This window comes from Oryzias melastigma, linkage group LG22 (assembly GCF_002922805.2).
Source record: "Oryzias melastigma strain HK-1 linkage group LG22, ASM292280v2, whole genome shotgun sequence".
Lineage (NCBI taxonomy): Eukaryota > Metazoa > Chordata > Actinopteri > Beloniformes > Adrianichthyidae > Oryzias > Oryzias melastigma.
The window spans coordinates 12,542,813-12,565,779 of NC_050533.1; the positions used below are offsets into that span (position 1 = coordinate 12,542,813).

Below are 22,967 nucleotides of genomic sequence, written 5' to 3' on the forward strand. Positions count from 1 at the left end.
AACGCAGGGATCCTTTTTAGTGGGAAGAGGAAATATTTGTCACGGTTCTGAGGTATTACACTGGAATGGGAACAATTGCTGTAACTCACAAATCCTCGTGTCAGTTTTTAGTCATTTTGAATGCAGGTTTGTGCACACTCTGCCATGGAGTGGTTTGTTAGTCTGTGGTTGTCACTAGAGATTTGGAACGCCATTGTTTTTTGCAATTCATTCATTCAGTCGTAGTCCCTAAAACGCCTCGTGGAATTGTTGAACCTGATATATCAGATGTGAACATAAATAAAACATTTTATAAACCCATTTTTTTGTGTTTTCTGGTTATTTTCGCTAAATTTATGCAGTTTTTCTCTGCTGGTTTGACTAATTTCTTGCAACTATAATGACATTCTCAAAATTAACAGGTCATTTGTCCAAATATTCTTCTGCAACAGTCCAGTGTACCAAAAAAAAAGGTGCTTATATGTTCTGTCACTATTGAAAAGGTTGAGCTAACGCAACACATTTCAGAGAAAAACTGTAAGAAATGACTGANCCCTAAAACGCCTCGTGGAATTGTTGAACCTGATATATCAGATGTAAACATAAATAAAACATTTTATAAACCCATTTTTTTGTGTTTTCTGGTTATTTTCGCTAAATTTATGCAGTTTTTCTCTGTTGGTTTGACTCATTTCTTGCAACTATAATGACATTCTCAAAATTAACAGGTCATTTGTCCAAACATTCTTCTGCAACAGTCCAGCGTACCAAAAAAAAGGTGCTTATATGTTCTGTCACTATTGAAAAGGTTAAGCTAACGCAACACATTTCAGAGAAAAACTGTAAGAAATGACTGAATTAAAGATTTAGCGAATTATCTGGGGTTTCTAAATTTACTTTAAAGAGAAAACCAAATATCAGTTGGATTTATATTGCAAATCATGTAATATTATTGTATGGACGACAAAATCATGATGCTCCCAAGGTGTCTAAAAGAATAGATAACCTCTTGATGCCTCAATTTATTACAAAATTAAAAAAAAAAAAAAATACTTCGAGCGGATGCTAAATTAAGATAACTTTGGAGCTGAAGTAATTTGATCCATATTTGCATTAATAGATGTCAGGATTGGAAAGAAGAATCAATTTCAAATATATAGATAAAAAATCAAAATATGAATATTTTTATCCAGTCTCACAAAAGGATAATAAACTCAGCTGGAGAGCATAGAGTGATTTAGTTTTGCACTTGTAAATAATAACTAACCTAAAATTTCACTTGTATAGTAATAATAATAATAATAATGTGCATGTGCAATTGAATGAAGTAAGTTTAATTACAAATCTAAGAGGATGCAGACAAGTTATAATCTCAAACATATGTAGCCTAAGGTGGTGAAAGTGTCTTAGGTATACCTATATGATATTGTGTCAAGGTTGTGTTTAATGTTAAAGAAATGTAGGATTTTACATCTATCATTGGAAAAAAAAACATGTACACCATTTATTAAAAAAAAAATCAATATAAAATAGTCTGTGCATTACTTTTTTTCTAAATATGAATTATAAAGAGATAAAATATTAGGTTTAGTGTTGATTAGATTAATTAAAGATGAAAATATTCCTGATAATTTAAAGTGGAGCACAGCATTTGCATATCAGTCTGCATGTCTGTCTGACAGTATTGGGGCATGATCCTAATGAGAAGACAGATGGTGCCCTGGGGTATCTCCTCCCAGATCTGGACCGGGACATCACTAAGCTGCTGACCAGACTGAACTCCAACCTGGTGATGTTGGCTGGACGGACATGTAATATTTCAAAGTGTGTTCGGTTGGATTTTCCTTCCATTTTCAGATCCTGCTCCATCCCTTTTGGGGTTGGCTTGATCCAAACGAGCTATGTTGGGTAAAGGAGGGGTACACCCTGCACAGGTCGCCAGTGTGTTATTGGTCAATTTTGTTAAAAAAAATAGTTTAAATAATATATGTTTCCTGGATTCTTGACACATCCTTGTCATGAACTCATGACTCTATCCACCAGTGAAGACTTTTGACATTTTTAAGATTTCAAAATAAAGGTCTGATAGCAGTCTGAGTGCTGCTGCACAGCCAATAAGTCAGTGCCCCCCTCCAGTAACCTGCCTTCATCTGTCACACGTGCTCAGAATGGATCTGCTCTCATCCGTAAAAAGCATAGGGTGCCAGTAGAAGATACTGTTCCTTTCTGTGTCAGATCCTAATCAAGTTCCAGAGTGCAGAAATCACAAAGTCTGTGCACTGTTTCTTTCAACAATGTTTTGCAAATCAAACTTTCAGATTTTTGTCCTCTAGAAACCAAATCTCTGCTGCAGCAGAACTCATCTTCCTCTTCTGCACAGGAGCAAAGAGGAAGAGCAGATAAGGGTTCTGCTGATGGGACTGCTTATCTCATGAAATCTTATGTTTATTAGAATGTAGGAGACACAGAAAATCTTTCTAGAAACAAATTAAAAGGGATTTGAACACTTTTGGAGTATTTGGCCAGTAAATGTAACTTATTACAGTGATATATTAGCTGTTGTTGTAGCGAACTAGTTTAAGGCATTACTTATGGCTTTTTACACACTTTACTTAGTGTGTATATCCAGTAACTTGCTTATTACACCAGATCTACAACTCAAAATGTTAAACTAGACATTAACAAGACCAAAACAAATTATATTTTCTTCTCCTGAGTTTTTTTAACCTACATTTCTGAGCTGAATTGTCTGCTGTACGCTTATTAAGATCAAACACACTTGTACATTTCATGTGTCAGCTCCTGTTTTTCAGACTCAATACCTGTCTGCCTTGTTGGTGTATGACAGGTGAATTTGGTTCAGCCTATTGGAGATAGTATTTTTTACTATTTACGTCTCTAAAACACACTGGATCTCCATAAGTCCCCCTTTAAACTAAAACTAAATAAAAATTTCAAAGTATGTTTCTATTTTTAAAGGCTGATTTATAAGGACTGGACCTCCAATTGTGTTTCCATTTCCTTTACCTTACTAAAATGAAACTTTGCAATTTAAAATCATTACTACACTCCATCTAAGTATGAATTGCTCTTTGGTGTATTTACATTTTTGAAGGGTGTGTTCTACTTTTGCATATGTTATAAGAAAAGTAAATTAAATATTATAAAAGAGGTAGGCTGCGGATTACCATTATGAAAAAATATGAAATAATAACATGCTAAAAAAGCAGCTGAAACTAATTAAATTGTAGGATATTTATTTTCTATTACACTCAATACATTTTAAAGCTAATAGATTAGATTTAGTAGAGATTAAAATATTATTAATAAAAAGCATAACCTTAAACATGAGGCTGTTCACATGCATGCCCACAATTATCTGGTTACTGGAAGTAATAAGATTACTGTAACAATCCAATCTGATTTCTTTACACAAGAAATCTGTTAATAATAATAATAATAATAATAATAATAATAAAAACAGAATATTTGACTTAATTTTGGATAAGGAAAATAATCCTTTTTCAAGTAATCAAAAGTTAAAATGCAAAACTAAAGAAGACAAACAACATAAATATACAATCTATGCAGAGATATATCACATTTAGGATAATGTATCTTGAATTGACAGGGAAATATATACGCATACATCCAGGTACAGATAAAATATCTGTATTTTGCTGTCAAGAAATCATGGAAAAGAAAATAAAATAAAATGAAATAAAATAGATATCCCTGAAATATATATTTTTAAATTTATAAAGCAATATAAGCACAGAAAAAATTAAAATAATGTTAAAGCATTTCAAAGTTTTGTGAATATGTTTTTTAACGTTTAATTTTGTTTTTGTTTTTTCTGTCAACAGCGGATGTTTCCCAGTCGCAGTCACTTCCGGGTTGCTAACGGTTGGCAAACCGAAACATTTTTGACAATGACGACGCTTATATAGCTGAAATTAAAAACTCAAACATGCGTAGTCTAGTTTTAATGGTCGTTTTCGCTCCTTGCTGGATAAACGGGGCAATAAAACCAAGAAGCCACACGGAGGAAAAGGAAGAACGGAGCCCCGAGTTTAGTAAGTAGCTTGACAGAACATTAAGCTAGCTTAATTGTTACTCCTATAGGTGGATATATTCCATTTAGGCAGAAAATGTGGAAGATAAAATGTTCTTAAGCTTTACTATAATAGATACGGAATTTTTAGTGCGCATTTAGTGCATAGGAATATTATAATTTTGTCCTAAATTATTTTGTTGCGGGATAAAACCATCGTTTCCGGTATGTTGTTTCTGGGGTCTCATGGTCTCCATTCATTCCAGACGCCCTGAATTCCATCCTATCCGACTATGAAGTGCTGCCTTTGTCAGGCTTACAGCTGCACTCTGTGAGGAAGAGGGACGTCCACACCCATTCCCACCTGGAGCGCCTGGTGAGCTTCAGAGCCCTGAACAGGTAAACTCAGACCCTTCAGTTTCTGGCTAGTTTCCCTCAGAGTCAAGGAAGAAAAATGTAATAGTTTTAATCAGCTATATTTTTAAGATGTCCACTACCTAGCTGCCTAAGTTGAAACGTTTTATATTTAGTGAGAGTTTTAAAGATGTTTGGGATAACTTGATTTAGTATCATACCATAATTATATATATATATAATATATATATTACTAATTAATCTAGTATGCACTTCATCAAAGCTCAATTGAGTGATGTGGTCATTTTAAAAAGCATACATGTATATTAGCTTTTTGTTGTGTCTGAGATAAATAATCACATTCACACTAGTTTTAAGACCCACTCTGATATATATTTGGTGTTTTTAACATTCTTGTGGCATTTTTCGGATGATGGCGGATATCTTTAAGAAAATTAAGCCTAAAATTACATTTCTGAGTATTTCTTTATTCAAATTGTTGTGAGACTGACAAAAAAAATGCAATTTCAAAAGGAGCTTATTTGTTTTTTGTTTGGGTGGGCCACAAGCTTCCGGTTCCATTCTGATGCATACACTTGTAGATGACTAGACCCATGTACGTCTTAATTTTTCTCATCCAAGCAAGCATCTGGCTCAAAACAGTATGGCTGGATAGCTTCAATATTGCTTGCTATTTTTGTTGCACCAGTAATACAAGGTTGGGAGTGTGAGGAGTTGTTTTGATTCACAGGAGAGGCATTATCCTATTTTTTGGGATCTAAAAACAGCATACCGGTAATCATAATTAAAAGACCACTGAGAGTGCTTTTAAAATAGATCAAAGACGATCAGAGTGGGCCTTTCTGCCTTTCCCCATTTGTTTGTGGTGTTCTAAAGGCAATCACAATAATTAGTCATTTTTTTCTTATTATTTTTCTACTTCAGAGACTTCCAGCTGTATCTGACCACAAACACAGACCTGTTTACAGAAAAGTTTAAGGCTGTGATTGTCGACAAACATGGAAAAGAGAAGAACTTGGACGTTCCACTTCAGAATTTTTTTACTGGGCATGTCGTTGGTGAGTCGAAATAATTAAGCTATCTTGCCCTTTTTGCTTCCCTTTTCTTCAGGTAGCAGTTCCTGAACACAATCTATCAGTTGATTAAACTTGTGTTAATAAAATGTGTTTTACAGGAGAGGAGAATTCTCGTGTTCAGGCACACATAGATGGAGAGGAGTTTTCTGCTCACATTCTGACAAATGAAGACGAATACAACATCGAGGTAACCATCTGTCATTCATTTTAAGACAAAAATAAATAATTAACCACGATATTTGTGTGAGACAGTTAAAGTTTATTGTTTTTTGAAAACACCCAAATAAAACATGCATTTTTTCTTTTGGGTACACTTTTTGACATAAATTGAATGTTGTTTGTGTATTTTTTCTTAACTTTTTGCTCTTTTGTTTACATCTCATACATTTTCTCTCTCGCTTTTCTCTGTCCAGCCTCTCTGGAGGTTTACAGATTCTTCAAATGACAACAGATTGCTGTTTTATCGCTCAGAAGACATTAAGAACCTGAGCCGCATCGCGTCTCCCAAGGTTTGTGGTTACGTCCATGCAGAGGCCAAGGACCTCCTACCTCAGAGCAGCAGGCGAAGCTGGGGAGATCAGGATGAGTCAGACATTGAAAATGGTGAGATCTTTTCTGTGCTCTCTTTGTTGGAGATGATGAATGTTTTATGTGCAGAATGAAGCTTATAGATTCTGGAGGAAGTAGAGAAAAGAGGCTAAGAAATTGAAGAACATTAATTAAATGCGTCAAAGGTGTGAGATGAGTGTCAGTCTTGGTTATCTTTTAAACATAAAGGAGCACAAGATGTGCGTTCATACTATGAAAACGTCAGCTTATTCAAAAATAGAAATTCTTTGATTTGTGCTGCAGCGAAAACACGTTAATGGTTGTTGGTTTGAAGCCTGCACTGGGGAGTTGCAGGGAGGTGAAGGTTCATACGGAGGAGGCATTAAAATTCATAGAAGCTCTGCTTTGAGTCTTAGTTGTTACGAGTCCTGTTGTGGTGATTTGCTGCGGTCGGAGCCACACACTCCCACTCTTCTGAATTATGCAACACGGGAGTACAGCGTGTGACGTGAAGCTCAGAATGCTGTCTTCCTGTTTTCAGTTCCACTGACATGCCTTAGCGAACCATCTCTGTGTGTCACATGAGTGTGACAACACTTTTTATACAATGTGGAAGAAACCTGAATCAATATGACGGAAAAATCTAAAATATTTAACAAATACTTTTATTTGTTTAATGCTCCAATACACACATGTAAACCTTTAAACCTTTTTAGGCTTTTGTAATTCTGATGAAGTCAAATTTACTAAAATGTATCTTGTAGCCTTGCTGTTATTTTAGGAGAACTATATTCAAATTGGCTTTAATATTATGGGATTGTGCCCCTGCGGCAGACCTGTTCAGGGTTTGCCCCGCCACCACCAAACAAGAGCTGGGACAGACTTTAGTGACTCCAAAAGAGATCCAGTAGAGTTAAAAGATGAGTAGAAAGGAGGGCTGTGTGATTGTGTTTGGTTTTTGGGATATTGGCTAACAGTTCTGATTGTTTTTGTTCCACTGGTGAGCATCTGGGGCTCAGATATTGAGGTGGTGGACAGCTTGAGGTACCTGGGCGGTGCAATAAACTGAACTGGACTGAAAACACTGATCCCCTTTACAAAAAGTGCCAAAGTCGGCTCTACCTTCAGGATAGTGAGGTTGTTTAGAGTGTGCAGGTCTTTCCGAAAAGACTTTTCCTTGACTCTGAGGTAGCCTCTACTATCCACTACGCTTTCTGGAGCAGGCACCACAAACGGTGATGGAAAGAGACAGAACAAGCTGGTCAGGAGGCTGGGTTCTACCTTGAGCTCTCCACTGGACTCTGTTGAGGAGGTGGATGAGAGGAGGATGTTGGCAAAACAGAAATCCAACCCGGACAACTTCTCTCATCCACTGCATCCACTGAGCAGCTCCCTAAGAAGCAGAATGTTACACTCTGTGTGAGAAGGAGCGGTTCTGCAGGGCTTTAATTCTGACCACCGTTAGACTGAACAAGTCTACAGTCTGACTGCAAATGCAAATAATAGTTTATTGCTGAAAAAACATTTAAAGCACTGCTGTTTTACTTGAACAGGTATTTTTGTACAATACTTATGGATTTTGTAAAAAAACTTGAATATTTGCACATTTTAAATTTCCAATCTTTGCATCTTAATGTTTGATCCCTGGAGATGTTTGGATTTCCCCACTGTGGGATCAATAAATATTAACTTATTTTATTTTATATGTCATAAAATACCTCATGGTTTAGACCAGGGGTGGGCAAAGATACTTTTAAAATATTCTCATGAATCATGAACCACTTTAGAAGAATGAATCATATGGTGTCCTGACTGCTCCCGCTCTTTCTTTTAAACCCCTGCAGAACATCATCACAGAGAAAAAAGACAAGCCCGTGACCATAAGAAGAACACCTGCCCGTTGCTGCTTGTGGCGGACTACCGCTTCTATGAAATGATGGGGCGGGGACAAGAGAGCGTGACTCTTAACTACCTGGTCTGACCCAAAAAACATTAACCAATTCAAACTGATTTTTATGCCATGAAACATTTGTGATCACCCTTTCGCAATTCAGATTGAGCTGATCGATCGAGTGGACGACATTTACAGGAATACCACCTGGGATGAAGAATACAAAGGCTACGGAGTCCAGATTCACCAGGTGAGCTGCTAAGCAGACGTGTTGCTCTCCAGCAGCCGTATGGAGCCTCATCACAAGACTGCAGTAATCTGAGCTGCATGGATCGGAGCATGTGAATAACGACGGGTTTGAGGATTGCATTTGTGAGGACAAACTGAGGGCCTTTGTGTGTTTCACATGGGGGTAACTGAATTTGCTCCGAGGGCTTTATGGATGAATGCAGACACTGTAATAGAGCAGGCTCTTGTTGTTCTTCATAGAAAAAGATAGTCATAGATGTCGCTGCTTTGAGTTATCTTCTAATATTCCTCACTTTACATGTCAGGAATTTATGTTTATTCTTATTGAACTCTAAAAATAAAACCAAAGTGTTTTGTTGACTGGCTGAATATTTTATACAATAAAATGCTAAAAATTGGTTTCTAAGAAAATTATGTTTTTAACTTGTTCTTTTGCGATTTTTCCGGCGATGGGGGACATATATAAATAAAATTAAGCTCAAAATGAGTATTTCTTTAATTAGATCATTGTGAATCAGGAGCAATGCTGTTTGAAAAAAGAGTTAATTTGTGATATAGAAAATACACTGGGTGGCTCAAAGCTCCCTCCTCTGAGCACTCAGCAACAGAAGGAGGCAAATTTCTAATAAACTACTGCCGCTCTGCAGAAACTATGTCCAAGAAAATTACACAGTTTTTTGGGATTTGGGCTAAAAATGCCATTATTATAATTAAAAAACACTGGGAACGCTTTAAAAATGGATCAATAGATGATCAGAGTGGGACTTTATCTGTTTTATATTTAAGATAATTGTTGCTAAGCAGCATCTTTGTTTACTGTTCCTAGATAATCATCAATAAGGAGCCAACAAAGCTTCCAAGTGGCAGCTCAAGCAGTGGGTGGGTCCATTACAACATGAAGGGCAGTCCTGTTAATGGAAAAGATGTGTGGGATGTGAAGCGGCTTTTGGAGGTAGGATTTCTGCCACCAGTAAAACCATCAACCACAGATTTGTGTCCGTTTAAAAAAAAAAATGTTTTTGATTTTGGACTTTAGTGCACAAATCTGATTCACATGTTGTTTCATCTTTTTTTCTCATTTAGCAATTTAGCGCAGACATAGCCGACAACGCCTCTTCTGTGTGTCTGGCGCATCTGTTCACCTATCAGGATTTTGATGAAGGCACCCTGGGATTGGCGTACGTCGCCCCGTCCAGAGCTCAAGCTTTAGGAGGCCTCTGCTCCAGACGTAAGAAATAACCTAGCAACTAAATGTTTGTTGGGTTCTGAAGGATTTTTGCTCATTTGTGCAATTTAATTGTCTTGCAACTTTGACTTTTTAAATCAATTTTATAAAAAAACAACAAAAAAAAAACAATGGCTTGAATACTTTTGAATTGAATAAAGCCTAAATAAATAAATGTTTATATATTTTTATTCTAGTTAACCCTTTAACGCGGAACAGGAAGTTTTACACTTAACAAAATAAAAGTCATTAATTAGTTTATTTTTGTCATGTTTTAGCTTATTACCCTTCTGCTTCATCCAAGAAGCCCAGTTACCTCAACACTGGCCTGACCAGCACCAAGAACTATGGCAAAACCATCCTCACAAAGGTATCATGTTTTAGGGATCCTATGTACTAAATATCACTGCAGTTTTCAGAGTGTGTTTTGTTGTGAAGATAAAGAAACAATTACTTATGTAAAATAAACTAAATGGTAGATTTTTGGTTCTACTTCAAAACAAATAATTATTCTTGTAATTTACCCCTCATCTCCTTACAGGAGGCAGATTTAGTCACCACTCATGAACTGGGTCATAACTTCGGAGCTGAACACGACCCCGATAACATCCCGTACTGTGCTCCCAGTGACGGCGAGGGGGGGAAGTTTGTGATGTACCCCATTGCCGTGAGCGGAGACCACGTCAACAACAAGGTAGCAGTCCAGAAAATTGTACTTGAAATACTACAATTCAGAGTTTTTTTTTTTTTTTTTTTTTTACTGCTTGTTCGAAAAATTACCTTTTTTTGGTTAGCTATAATGCAGAAAAGTGCAGGAATGGTTGACGGCACATTTCACATCAGATTTCCTGCAGTATCTCAATAGGAGCGTAGTGCTGTCATCCGATTAATGTTTTGTGATGAATTAATCTAATTGATTTTAATCACAATTTTTTTAACCCAATATTTGCTGTTAAAAGCCTAGTTTTGAGGTATTTTCTTTAAGTTTGTCACATTGTGGTGAAGTAAAAGATCAAAACAAAACTAAAAAGGTGGCTTTGTTACTTTATTACGTAGTTTCTTTTAATCATAGAAGGGAACTGTCCCTCTAAAATTATGTTTTTTTAACTTCTCATGATGATCACCTTTCTCAAAAAGGAGCTAAAACACAGGGTGCCTTGACTTAAAGCTGTTACCATGACAATACAACACGCCGCATATTAAACAGTCCACTTTTGTAAAAAAAAACAATCCAAACTTAAAAATATAACAGGACTGTTCTAATAAGTTCTAATAATTTATTCGATATTTATATTTTTCTTAATTGACCATGGTATGAGGGAGATTAAAGGCTCCTCCAGGTGTGCATAACACAGAAGTAAACATCCAACTCATGAAGGAGATGATTTAAAAAAAAATGGGCTAAAACGTCTGTAATTAATTTAGTGCAATAATTTTACAGCCGTATACATACTAATATTTTTCTGCAAATAAGTATTCAAAACTCATCAAAATGATCCAGAAACATTTACAATGTTTTCTTTTTTTACTGAGAGAAAACCCACATTTTTATCACTGATGTCCATGTGGATGGTTTTCTATTAATCCCATGTTAAGAATATTTGTAGTTTTGCAGTTTTGCTGTGACACTCTGTGCACACTTCTGCTTTGCTCTGTTTTGGAGAATCCTGCTGTCCAAGCAGCCATAATCCATATAGCTCTTTGAAAGTCAGATATAACTGACAATACATGAAAAATGCATTTGTTACATTTTTTTTAATTATTTTTTTGGTGTGTTTTAGCTTAATTTTGGTGCTTCCCTTTTTTTTTTACTCTTACCGTTATGCAGCGCTTCTCCAACTGCAGCAAGATCTCAGTTGGGAAGACACTGCGCTCCAAGGCCCCCTCATGCTTCAAAGTGAGGAACAGCAAAGTCTGTGGGAACTCCCGCGTGGAGGAAGGGGAGCAGTGCGATCCCGGGCTGCTTCATCTCAACGATGACCCCTGCTGCACTTCTGACTGCCAGTTCAAACCCACCGCCAAATGCAGGTCAGCCACCGAAGGCAGCGGTAGCGCTCATCCACGTCTCAAACGCGGCTCTAACAGCTGATATCCCGATGTCTCCACAGTGACATAAACAGTCCGTGCTGCAAGAACTGTCAGTTTAAGCAGCGAGGGGAGCGATGCCAGGAGCCCATCAATGCCAACTGTAAGGGCATTTCTTTCTGCACAGGTGAGTGACTCCTGCTTTTGAGAATGCAACACTTAATTAAACTCTGTGACAGTATTTTATGCTATTGTTTACAGTTAAGCCAAAAAATGGGGTAAAATGAACTGGGTTGTTGTTCTTGTCACCTGACAGGAAGCAGCAGCGAGTGCCCTCCCCCTGAAAATGCTCCAGACAACACGGTGTGTGTCGACAACGGTCGATGTCTCAAAGGAGATTGTCAACCGTTTTGCGAGGCCGTACAGGGCCTTCAGTCTTGTGCTTGCAATGGTAAGAAGCCCCCAGTCAGGAGAATGGAAAGTTTTTGTGTATAAATGACAACAAAAATTATGATTCAAGTTGGCACAGTATTTTTTTTTTTTTAAGTAGTCATTTATAACAAGCTACAAGCTTCTAAAAAGACAATTTGGAGCTTTTTTGTGGACTGATCATCTTTTTTTAAGACAAATTGATTATGTCTAAACAAAGTATATAAAGTTATGTTGTGAAATTAAATGCAACAGTCAGTTTTACTGTTTGTTACATCGTGTTTTTTAGGTTTAAAATTGTCTTTTTTGTCCTGCAGAGACAGACAACTCCTGCAAAGTGTGCTGCAAGACCAAAGATGGCTCCTGCTCTCCTTTCATCCAGTCGGATGACAGCTTTCTTTACCTGCGGAAGGGCAAACCCTGTACTGTGGGCTTCTGCGATGGAAGTGTGAGTCTGCAAACCTCAACACCTCCACTAAAAACTCAGTAAATATTGTCTTGATTGAGTTCTTTTCTTTTTAAACAGGGGAAGTGCATGAAACAAGTCCAAGACGTTATTGAAAGGCTGTGGGATTTCATCGACAAGCTGGACATAAACACGTTTGGTAGATGGCTTAGACTGATGATCACATGACTCTTTTTGTCTGAATGATCCTCCATAACTTTAACTCTTCATCAGGAAAGTTCTTGGCCGATAACATAGTGGGTTCCGTCGTTGTGTTTTCCCTCATCTTCTGGATTCCTCTCAGTATTCTTGTTCATTGTGTGGTAAGAAAACCAAACACCACCCCCTTTTTTAAATTACATATTATTTTCTTGCACGGCTGATGTTCTCATCTTAATTTCTTCTGTAGGACAAACGTCTGGACCAGCAGTATGAGGAGAGCAAAAGGGTCCTTTTATATCCTCCAAGTGTGAGTCCTACATTTTTAAGCCAGTCTTCTGGTCTTGCTGCCACACTAACAGAACCAATCATTGCTTTTTGAAACTGACGCCTTTTATTAATGAAGGGAATAGCATGGCATTGCAGGAATTAGCCACATCCCAACGTTTATTGTTAAATTAAAAAGTTGGAGTTTGTAGAAAAATTTACTTGCATTTTGTTTAAATCTTGTTTGTTTTTCTTGTTTGCAGTGCTTCCAAACTTTTATCCTTAACAGTGTTTAAAATATGGGAAAAAGATCATATATATATAAATATAGGAATTGTTTAAATGTTTTTAGTCAAGCTTGTTTTTCAAACATTTTGTTTAATGATCACCAGGATTTAAATCTTTTTTGCTGAGTTCTGTATTTTAAACAAAAGATTTGGATTCTTTCAGCTGTTTATAACTTATTGCAGTTCGCACTTGAAGACTAAAAATAGTCGACTCTAGCTTTTAAATTTAGTCTTAAAATAACAAAGCTTTTAGCTTAAAAGTTGAACTTGTCTCCCTTGTTTTTATGAGTTATAATAAATAAATAAATTGGTTTTGTTAATTAATAACTGAGCTCAAAAGGAGGCGAAAGTAGAGAGTCAGTGGTCACGTCTTTGACCTCCACGCTCCCCCTGCTGGGTTTCTGAATGACCTGACCACACCTCTTTGCCTCTGAACTGCAGCAGATGGTGGAGGTTTGTGGTAGAGCTCCAGCCGCAGGTGAGTCTTTGTGTGTGCCACGGCACGGCATGGTGTTGCACTGCGTCGCCATCGACTCCATGATGCATGGTCATCTGTGACACTCCTGCTCTGTTTTTGAAATCTCTGGCGGTGATCGCTGATCTTTGCTGCACTTTCCCTGCCTTCAGTCTCACCCTCATCGAACAGAGAAATGATGGTGAAACTCATGAAAAACATTCTTAATGTGGAAGGAAAGTTGTATCAGAAATTATCTCATGAAGGCACAAGTATTTCAGGAGGATTGAAGCAGCAAGACGAGAAAGCGTGTTGTCTGTTGTGAAACTGGATGGAGTGACATTGTCATCATTTTAAGTTTGAATTTGCAACAGATTTATTTCTTTTCTGCAGTTTATAATGTACAATATTATGCACTGTAACCGTTGACTGTATGTGAGAAGTGGACGGAAAGACTCCGCCCCCCTTGCATTCAAAACAGGAAGTACCCACTGTCTCCAAGAAACCAAAATCCCATAGACTTCTATAGAAAAAATAAACAACTATTAGTCAGTCATTCTATTTGTCAGAATAACTATTCTTGTCCTGCTACCTTTTTTAATATGTTCTTGCTAATCCTAATTTTTAATTAGTTTTCTTTAGTGCAAGTTATTCTACTTACTGTATAAACTGACCAATCCGGTGCTTTAAGGGGTGGTCTTATGTTGAGCTTGTTTAACATTTGAAAGACAGATTCTCACAAGCTTGTAGGGGCGTGGCCTTCCAACAAGCTCACTCCTGATTGGTGAGAATGTCTCTGGCAGGATCAAACCAATAGCTACTTACTGGCACCAACATAGTGGCGTTCATATTGCCAAAAAAAAAAATGGTCGACTGACTTAACTTAATTTTATTAGAGTCTGAAGTAAACAAATTTCAGTGGGTGATGTCACACTCCCTCGGTTCAGTTCTAATATACAGTCAATGATTGTAACGGCAAAGAGCAATAAAAAGTGTCCCACTTTAGACTACTCTTAAAAGTTGAAAAAAAGGGAAAAAAAAGTTTACATTTCCAGTCCATGTTTACACTTTTTTTAACTTATGGTTAACTCTTTGTGTTGTGCCAAATTATATTTCAGATTTTTTTTAAAAAATGGCAAAAATTTCTCCTGACGCATAAACATCAACATTCATTAACAATATAGATTTAAAAGGTAGAAGTGTTCGTATCTGATTGAATAAGAACTTAAGTCCATTAGCACTGTGACCTAATGCATAGACTGCTGTCTCTATATGAATCTTTAATTACTGCAGGAATATTTCTATTATTTATTTTTACTCTGACTGTTCAAGGAAGGTTCAGGTTTTTTTTCTTTTCATTTTTTAAATGTGCACACCTTAAAAACCCACTCTGATCTATTGTAAAAGCGTTCCAGTGGTCTTTTAATCATGATTATACTGTTTTTAGGCAAAATCAAAAAACCTGTGTTGTTTTTATGGGAGATAAATTCAGTAAATGCAGAGCAGCAGTAGTTAATTAGAAATTTGCCTCCGAGTTGGGAACGGCACAGAGCAATTTTATCCCCCTTCCCATGTCTCTGTTTACACGCTTTCCCACTAGCTTACAGCCCCTCATAACACCAATCTAGCATTTATGGTGAAACAAAAATGGTGAGCAATATTGTAGCTATCCAGCCATGTAGTTTTGAGCCAGATACCAGCTCGGGAAGAGAAAATGAAGCCAGACACCAATCTAGTTGTCTGCAAGCAGATGCATCAGAATGGAGCAGAGCAGGGAGGATCTAGCCAGCCCACAGACTGTATGAGAGAACTGGACATAGTGAGTGTAAAGTAACCCATAGAAAATACCTTACCTCCAGTTTCAACAGACTCCGTTTCCACAATTCGGAAGTCGCCATGTTGGAACCAGACGATGTTAGTAAGCGGTCCAGTTCGGTCTGAGTAATCATTTCTATGGCAACCAGGAAAAGGAGAATGTCGGCGGGCATCACATACTTTTATTGAGGCTTCTGATTGGTCAGTTTATAACTTGAATAACTTGTGATAAAGGAAATATATCATGAATAAAGTTTAGGTTTAGCAAGAACATGTTATAAAGAGCTAACAGAGGAAGAATGGTTATTCTGACAAACTGACTTATCCATAGTGGTTTATTTCTCAATAGAAGTCTGTGGGATTTCGGCTTTCAGGGACCAGCAGGTACTTCTTGTTTTGGAACCTGAAGGGGGAGGGGCCACTTAGTCCAGTTCTCATAGAGTGTCAATGGCAGTGTATTTTTGATGTCACAATTGAGCTCTTTTTAAAACAGCATTTTTTCGTCTACTTCTGAATCACAACTCTTTGATTAAAGAAATATTCAGAAATGTAATTTTAAGCCTAAGTTTTTCTATATATGCCCTCCATCAGAAAACCGGCAAAATCCCTATTTTCATTGGAGTGGGTCTTTAAGACTTCATATAGCATACAATAATATAAATGTAGGATTTTAGTCCCGGCTCAGAGTTGGACATCTCTGATGTTTTCTCCTTTTCTATAGGGTCAAGAAACGGCGAGCAGCTTCGAGCCAATTCTGCCTCGGCGCATCGTCAAGTATCCCATGTCCTTCGCTGGTCGGACCGCGCAATCCTCCCAACAAGTTCCACAGCTGAGCCCCGCCTGGGACCCCTCATCAGCCAGCAGCAGTACCCAGGACCCCGGCCCGAGCTACGCCACCACCCCGGACTGCGCCGCAATGATGCGAATGGCCACCATCCAGGAGGACACCAGCGACTCCCACCTGGGAGAGGAGGGCGATTTCACAATCGCAGGAGCCTCCTCGTCGGCTACGAAGTCCTCCTTCGAGGATCTGACAGGACAGAACCTGAAAACAAAGGAGCGGTGGCGCCTCCAGAGGCAGGAATGCATTAACACTAAAGAGACGGATTGCTGAGAGAAAAACACATTTCTATTCCACCACAGATGAGATAGTTTGTGGCTCCGATTTTAATTTCCTTTTCTCATTTTCTGGTGATGATTCAAATACTGCACATTAACCTCTTGCTTTACTTGTGCCTATTTCCTTCAGCTCAAGACTTGAAATATCTAAGATGTGTTTTTTTTTGGACAGAAAACCAAACATTTTTTAAACATTGTTTTTTTAAGGGTTGATGCTGTTGGCTACATAAGTCCATGAATACTTTCTTCTATAGTTTCTGGATCATGTCACCCAAATGTTAAGCAGAAAGTATCTTGAGGTAATCACTTTGTAACCCATTTCCATTACTGATTTGTTTTAAGTGCCTCTTTTGCACAATTTCCTGCTATCTCACTAACTGCATCAAAATAAGCTTATAGTAGGTCAAGAAAATCCCAATTTCAGGTCTGTATCCATGAGAAACATCTGAATATTTGTGTGCATCTCCTGTTGGTTTTATATTTGTAAATGTTTCTTTGAGATCTTCATTAAATACACTTTTCACATTAAAAAAAGAACATTTATTGTGTCAAATGAAGACATTTCTTTCCAGATGATTCTGAAAAACTACAGTTTTCAGTGAAACAGCCCTCTATAACTAGCTGTTACAGAGGAGGCTAGTTTCTGGACTTCTGGCATCAATGTCTCCCCAGTAAGGAAGGATCACGGGCAGGTGGACCACGCGGCTCTCCAGTAGATCCCAAAGATGCTGAGCCACAAACTGGTTTCCTTCATCAGAGAGGTGCAATCCATCAGACAAATAGACGGAGAAATCCTGTCGAGCCAAAGACATCAGAAATGTTTATGAACTATAGAGAGATGTAAAAGCAAAGCAGAAACTAGCAAACTGTCAATTTTAAATTGGAAAAGAACATTGTAGCAAGCAGCAGTGGATGCAGTTTATTTTTAACTGACAGAAACTCAAAGGTTTTATGCTCTACAGAGGACAGCCTCTTGAAAAATAAAACTCATAACACAGGATTCTCCCTCAGTGCTGCTTTCAAATTGTTTTTATTCTCAAGTCCCACTCAATCATCTTTTGATCTATTTTCAAATAAAGGCAAAAAGCTCAGAGTTGAAGAAGCTGCAGGAAAAACGACAGAAATCTCTTACTTGTCCGTCTTTTTGCATGAGCGTCCACAGATCCAGGACATCCGAGCCACACTGAGCAGCTGCGTGGACGCAAGCCTGAGCGTACTGACCTGCGGCGGAGTTGAGGCGATTGAGAGGGCAACCTGAAAGAGACAAGAAGCACATGTTAATCTCTGCAAGCCCAAAACTGTAAAGATTTAGAATTAATTAAAGAAAAGAAATACCTTTTAAAATACACTCCTTCTCCCAGGCTGCCTCATGAAGTGGTGGTGGAGTAATAAAAATAACTTTGTCAGGTGAGACACCGACTGAGGTCAGAAGTCTGCTGATCGCCTTCAAGTTCTCCAAGTACTCAGACACTGGAACGTGCTGCTGAGGGTTTTTGTCTACCAAAGTTGAAAAATGTGAATTATTTGATAAATAAATACAACTGATAACATATTCTGCTCTTTTCAGAACGATACCTTCCAGTGCGCAGTCGTTGGCTCCAAAGAAGACGGTAACAGCTGCTGTGCTGTCGTCTGCTGAGCTTTGGCTGCTGATGAGCCGAGGAAGAACGATGCGGGCCCATCTGGAGTTGTACCCGGACAGTCCTCTGTTTACGACGTCACATTTCCTGACAGGGAGGAGAAAACCAGACAAACGCACATTCTATTGTTTAAAAAAATTATAAGAAAAACATAATAGAAGAGGGATTACATATAGTCCTCCCTAATACCTGTCAAGTATTCACTATATTCAAAGGATTCAACGTGATATGTGTGTGTATTGGATGAATAGGTGTAGATAGATCTGTATATGATTAGGAGCAATTATAATGTCAAGAAGATTGCATCATTTTCTTCTATTTATTTTAATCAATTAATATTTTAGATAGATGTGATATTTCTTTGTATTTTTTAAAATCTTTTTCATCACTGAAATTGCTTGAAATTAACCCAATCAATCAAAAAATGACATAAAATAATCCACAATTTGACATTCTAATAATTTCCTGTTTGAGGCTAAATTAAATGCCAAAGTAACTGGAGCCAGATCGGTTTATAAAAAAAATGAGGTTTGTCCTGTTTTTAATCCCTTCATATCTGACTTTATTTCAAATTATTTACCTTAATCTTTACCAATAAGTAAATGAAGTGGAGTCTTGAATTTAATGGTATGTTGCAAATTAGAGACATATGGCATGAAAGGGTTAATTTACATATATAAATGTGGTTACGAAAACTATTTTACTTCTGTGTTTAGATTTAACATCCAAGACAATGGCACGTTTTTCCATTTTTCAAACATTTATCATATTTATCTGGTAAAAATGTGAAGTAGAACATCTAACATTTCAAAATAATAACCCAATCACCTTGCAAGTTTGTTGGCAATTTCTGCTCCCCATCCGTTGGCTTGAAATGAAAACTGAAAAATGAGAAAAAGTAAAAGGTAATTATTTCCCTTTTTTAGACAATTACAGCTGAGTAGATACGGCTGATGGTAAATTGGATGACATTATTTAAAAAGGACATTTTTTTGTTGACAAAATTAGAAATATATAAAAAATGTTCAACAAGATAAACACTAAAAAACTAACAAAAAAACAGAGGAAGAATAAAAGTGGATGTAAATACCAGTAAACTAAATGTAGACTGGGTCTGAATAAGTGATGTCTTAAAAAACCTGCATTGATAGAGACCTGAAGAAACTTGTAGTCTATTAGTAATATTGATATTTTAATTTTTATTGATAACAATTTTATTTTCAAGCTTTTGAAAATGTTTTTATTTTATTCAGCTATGTTAGACTTTTGACCACAAAAGACGAGTTAGTTAGTAAATCTTAGAAAATGTCTGGGACTTTAATATGTATTAGATCTGCTGATTCACACACCAGAGATCTGAAGTGACGCTATATTTCCTGATGCTGTTTCCCAAATGTGTTCTCATTTAAATAAAAGCTTTTTTCCTGATGTTTGACACTAATTTTTTCTTTTTAATAAATAGTGTTCCAATAGCCTGCAAAAATAAGTTTTGCTATTTATGTGGTTCAAGGTCCACTTGACCCTTTCAGTTCCCCTTTGTGATTCTGCATGCAATGCAACTTTAGTCACGTGCAACACATCCCCCCTTTTCCCAGCTGGTTTCCTTATTTGCAAAGATCCCGTGACTCTTTAAAGAAAAAAAAAAACTATTATTGTTCTACTTTTATTGTTTTTTTTCTGCTGTTAGTGTTAATCCTCTAATACTGACATTTAAGTTTAATTTCTAAAAATCTCCATAAGGTACTCTTAGTAAAAATATTTAAGCAATCTGTTCTAAAAACAAAAAAGGCGAGGAAAGTAAAATAACAAAAATTAGACATTTCATTTCGTACTAATAAAATAAATTAATAAAAGAAAATAAAAATATTGTTTTGTAGCCTGTGCATTTGCATATTGGTTGCTAACAAAATGAATAGCTCTTATAATCGATAACACATAAAAGATCCTTATATGTAGTTTCAAATACTGCATGCATCCCCACCATAATATAAATGTTATTTTAAAAAGCCAGTTGCAGCGTAAATGGATAAAACCATTAGATTCGTACAAACCTGCGTTATCGAGTCCCCAAACAAAATGACTTTCGGCCAAATGACTGGAACGAATTTAGACATGATTAAATATGTGTTTCAATCTGCAAATGAAAGAAAAACGGGAAAAGCGGGACACGTCGAAATCCTACAATTACGAAGAACAACGCCGCGCCATTCAAAACATTGTCCCTGCTTTTATTTTGAAAGGAAGCCCCGGATGTCCCACCATAAAAATCTTCCGTGTGAACCTAAAACGTTTGTGAAAAGGAAAAGGTTCGCTGTAGCACTACAAGGCACTGAAAACAACAAGAAACAGGTGCTTTTATATTCTACAAATTAGCATATCTATATAACATTTAATCGAAAGTGTTTACGGTTTTAAGTTATACGTTAGCAGCACAAAACAAAATATTAGTCAAAGCGTGTCACCTAGCTAGCAATAATTGTTTACATCATGTGGGGTCGTAGAAGTTTCTCTTTAATCATGCTATATTCTTTTGTTCGTTTAGTCAACCGCTGTAAAACTTGTTTAAAGTTAACATATATTTTGTATTTAAAACTTTCTATGAGTTTTAAAAGTAATACGTCTGTAAATGTCATGTTCAGACAATGAATGGGAAGGACTGACTGTCAAACATTTAAATTAAGCTTACAAAAAAAAAAAAAAAAAAAAAACAGTAAAACGTTAAATTGGGAAATTTAAATTAGTGTTTTCCAAGAAGTCTTAAGTATATACATTGTATTCGTTTTATTCTGTGCTCGTAGAGGGATGTTGCGCCGTCCCCAACCCTCCGACGGTGAGGCGGACCTCCTCAGAGAGCAGGAGCGCTTTCTGGCCTCCGGGGCTCCGTCTGCTGCCAGCGTCCTCCGCCGGCCAGACAAGAGGAGAGGCCGGAGTGGAGAGGTGGAGGGAGAAGGCGAAGGGAGCCAGGAGAATGGAGGAATCCAGAAGGATGTGGTCACTATTGAAGGTTGGAAGGCGTCCAGGAGATCTTTGTTTCTGGAGGACACATTGTGGTGATTCAATTGAAATCTTTAAAACAGATCTTCCGGATCAGCTACCGTCTCTGACACCAGCTCCGCCAAAAAAGTCTCGCTTCAAAGCCAGCCGTGTCACCTTTGAGGTGGACGATGCTGAGGAGAGGCTGGACGCTCAGGACACTCACATCAGCGCCGTGCTCTCCAGGATTGTTGTAAGCATTGCTTTGTAAAGTAGTTTGTTTGTTTTAATTCTTTTCCTAAACATTGTTAAATCTCTTGTTCTTCTAAGGAGAGAGACACCAGCTCCACTCCAATATCTTTACCAACATTTACAGGAATTGCTTTCCCCAAAGTGATGCACCGCTCTGAAACCAGCAGTCAGGTAAAGAACATAAACCTGTTACTCTGTTAACTTTAGCACAATTTAAAATCTTTTTTACAACTGTTCTAAAGGGTTTTTGTCATATATTTGTTTAGAAAACAGTGGAGAAAATCAGGTAACTCTAAATGAAGGCTGAGTTATTTGTTTACTCCGGTTGGTTTATTGTTTTTTTAGGCCCCGCCTTCCTCCGTCAGAGAAAAAAAGAGCATCTTTGCCCGTCAGATTGCTGCTCAGAAGCTTAACGAAGCAAAGACACTTCAACTCAATTCATCTGGATCTTCACAGAACCTTCCTGTTGAGACCGACATGGATTTCAGCGATTCTTGTATGTGGCTTCACAACTTCTTTGTATTCCAACTACTGTGGTGAAACCTTCCTCAATGAGGAACAATTCTGTCCTCTGCTGCAGCTTCTCAGTCCAGGTTGGTGTCGGGTCAGGGCCTCAGAGTCTCAGACGGTCCTACGGAGACTCTGAGGATCCACATGGAGAATCAGGCCAAACTCAGAGCGATGTCTCAGCCGGAAATTCTTGAAGAGCAGAAGAAGCTTCTGTCTCAGCTCGGTAAGCAGCAGCTATTTATAAAGAGAATTGTAAAAACTCCTGGCATGACTTCCTTAATGAAGTAAATTATTATTTGTTAATATATATATTTTTTGTTTCTTAAACCTTCCTCATATAGATTTATGTAAATTAATAAAAAAAACACTAAATGAAGTTGCAGCAGTTTTATTGATAAATAGATATATTTTTAAAAGCAGTATCTTACAGCAGTAATGAATAACTTTGTAACAATTTATTAAATCAAACTGCAAAAAAATTGTCTTTTTTCCTAAAGAAATTAGTTTTCTGAGTAATAATAATCATTTTTTCTGTTTCCCAGATCCCAGACTTGTGGAGTTTGTCAGATCCCGGAAAGCTCAGAGCGTTCCGCTTGAAGAAATAAAGAAGAAAGAAGACACTCCGGAAAAGGCTGGTGGACCTTCATCCAGTGCGTTCTGTTGTGAAGGGAGCATGGAGGAAGAGGAGCCACCATCAGCTGTCATTACTGGTATGTCAGCTACGCAGAATTTAGTTTATTGTTTGAGTTTTTTTTAGAGCCAGTACAAATGTTCAATGAAACTGTTTTACTGAACTCATTTTAGCTGTTTTTTCTTTAAGTCTTCTTCAACTAGTATTCTGGAGATGTTGAGACTTTCATTCATTCTGTTCAAATGAAGAAACAAATATATAAAAATAGAAAAGGAAAAGAGTTGATTCATTGTTGAACAGATGATGTTTCAGTTATTTGTTTAGGATTGTTCAGATGTCAGAAAACCACAAGATCTTATAAACCTGAATGTGGTGTCTTTTAGGTATTTCATTTAGTTTTTATTTTTTCATTATTTTATTTTTGTTTTTGCTTTAAAATGTATTTTACTTTATAATTTTATTAAGTCCAATCTAGATATATTTTATTTTTACATTTATTTGTATTTTATTAAAATTTTAAATGTTAATTGAACTTAAATACATTTTATTTTTAAATTTGTTTT

General features: G+C 37.1%; 3 protein-coding genes across 10 annotated transcripts in view; 2 read left to right on the forward strand and 1 right to left on the reverse strand.

The window, feature by feature from the left end:
- Positions 1-3,841: 3,841 nt before the first annotated feature.
- On the forward strand, positions 3,842-16,932 carry adam17a (ADAM metallopeptidase domain 17a). Of its 3 annotated transcripts, none has more exons than XM_024277727.2 (20): positions 3,842-4,055; positions 4,300-4,432; positions 5,333-5,466; positions 5,583-5,671; positions 5,898-6,087; positions 7,878-8,008; positions 8,088-8,174; positions 9,000-9,125; positions 9,257-9,401; positions 9,677-9,768; positions 9,940-10,092; positions 11,227-11,426; positions 11,507-11,610; positions 11,740-11,874; positions 12,170-12,300; positions 12,379-12,457; positions 12,532-12,620; positions 12,707-12,766; positions 13,452-13,488; positions 16,001-16,932. In XM_024277727.2, the coding sequence occupies exons 1-20, from the start codon at positions 3,950-3,952 to the stop codon at positions 16,369-16,371; spliced, it is 2,592 nt and encodes an 863-aa protein (XP_024133495.1). In that variant the 5' UTR covers positions 3,842-3,949; the 3' UTR covers positions 16,372-16,932. The 3 variants fall into 3 exon arrangements, with proteins under 3 accessions (XP_024133495.1, XP_024133501.1, XP_024133509.1); XM_024277733.2 differs by having other exon boundaries at positions 3,846-4,055; positions 13,455-13,488; XM_024277741.2 differs by lacking the exon at positions 13,452-13,488 and having other exon boundaries at positions 3,846-4,055.
- iah1 (isoamyl acetate hydrolyzing esterase 1 (putative)) lies at positions 16,924-20,285 on the reverse strand. The gene is made up of 6 exons (XM_024277752.2): positions 20,090-20,285; positions 18,867-18,919; positions 17,974-18,125; positions 17,734-17,895; positions 17,531-17,652; positions 16,924-17,192 (listed from the first exon to the last, which is right to left on the reverse strand). The coding sequence occupies exons 1-6, from the start codon at positions 20,150-20,152 to the stop codon at positions 17,016-17,018; spliced, it is 729 nt and encodes a 242-aa protein (XP_024133520.1). The 5' UTR covers positions 20,153-20,285; the 3' UTR covers positions 16,924-17,015.
- Positions 20,286-20,302: 17 nt separating this feature from the next.
- rpap1 (RNA polymerase II associated protein 1) overlaps positions 20,303-22,967 on the forward strand; it is a 50,163-nt gene continuing 47,498 nt past the window's right edge. For 3 of the 6 annotated variants that reach the window (XR_002919836.2, XR_002919837.2, XM_036210009.1), the window contains exons 1-7: positions 20,303-20,387; positions 20,837-21,042; positions 21,116-21,264; positions 21,342-21,434; positions 21,609-21,759; positions 21,844-21,996; positions 22,316-22,483. Coding sequence is in view for 4 of the 6 variants with exons in the window: in XM_036210009.1 (XP_036065902.1) it covers positions 20,841-21,042; positions 21,116-21,264; positions 21,342-21,434; positions 21,609-21,759; positions 21,844-21,996; positions 22,316-22,483 (916 nt within the window). In the remaining 2 variants the exon portion in view is untranslated. Of the gene's footprint in view, positions 20,388-20,424; positions 21,043-21,115; positions 21,265-21,341; positions 21,435-21,608; positions 21,760-21,843; positions 21,997-22,315; positions 22,484-22,967 lie in introns of those variants that run through there. The other 3 variants (XM_024277695.2, XM_024277705.2, XM_036210008.1) reach the window with 2 other exon arrangements.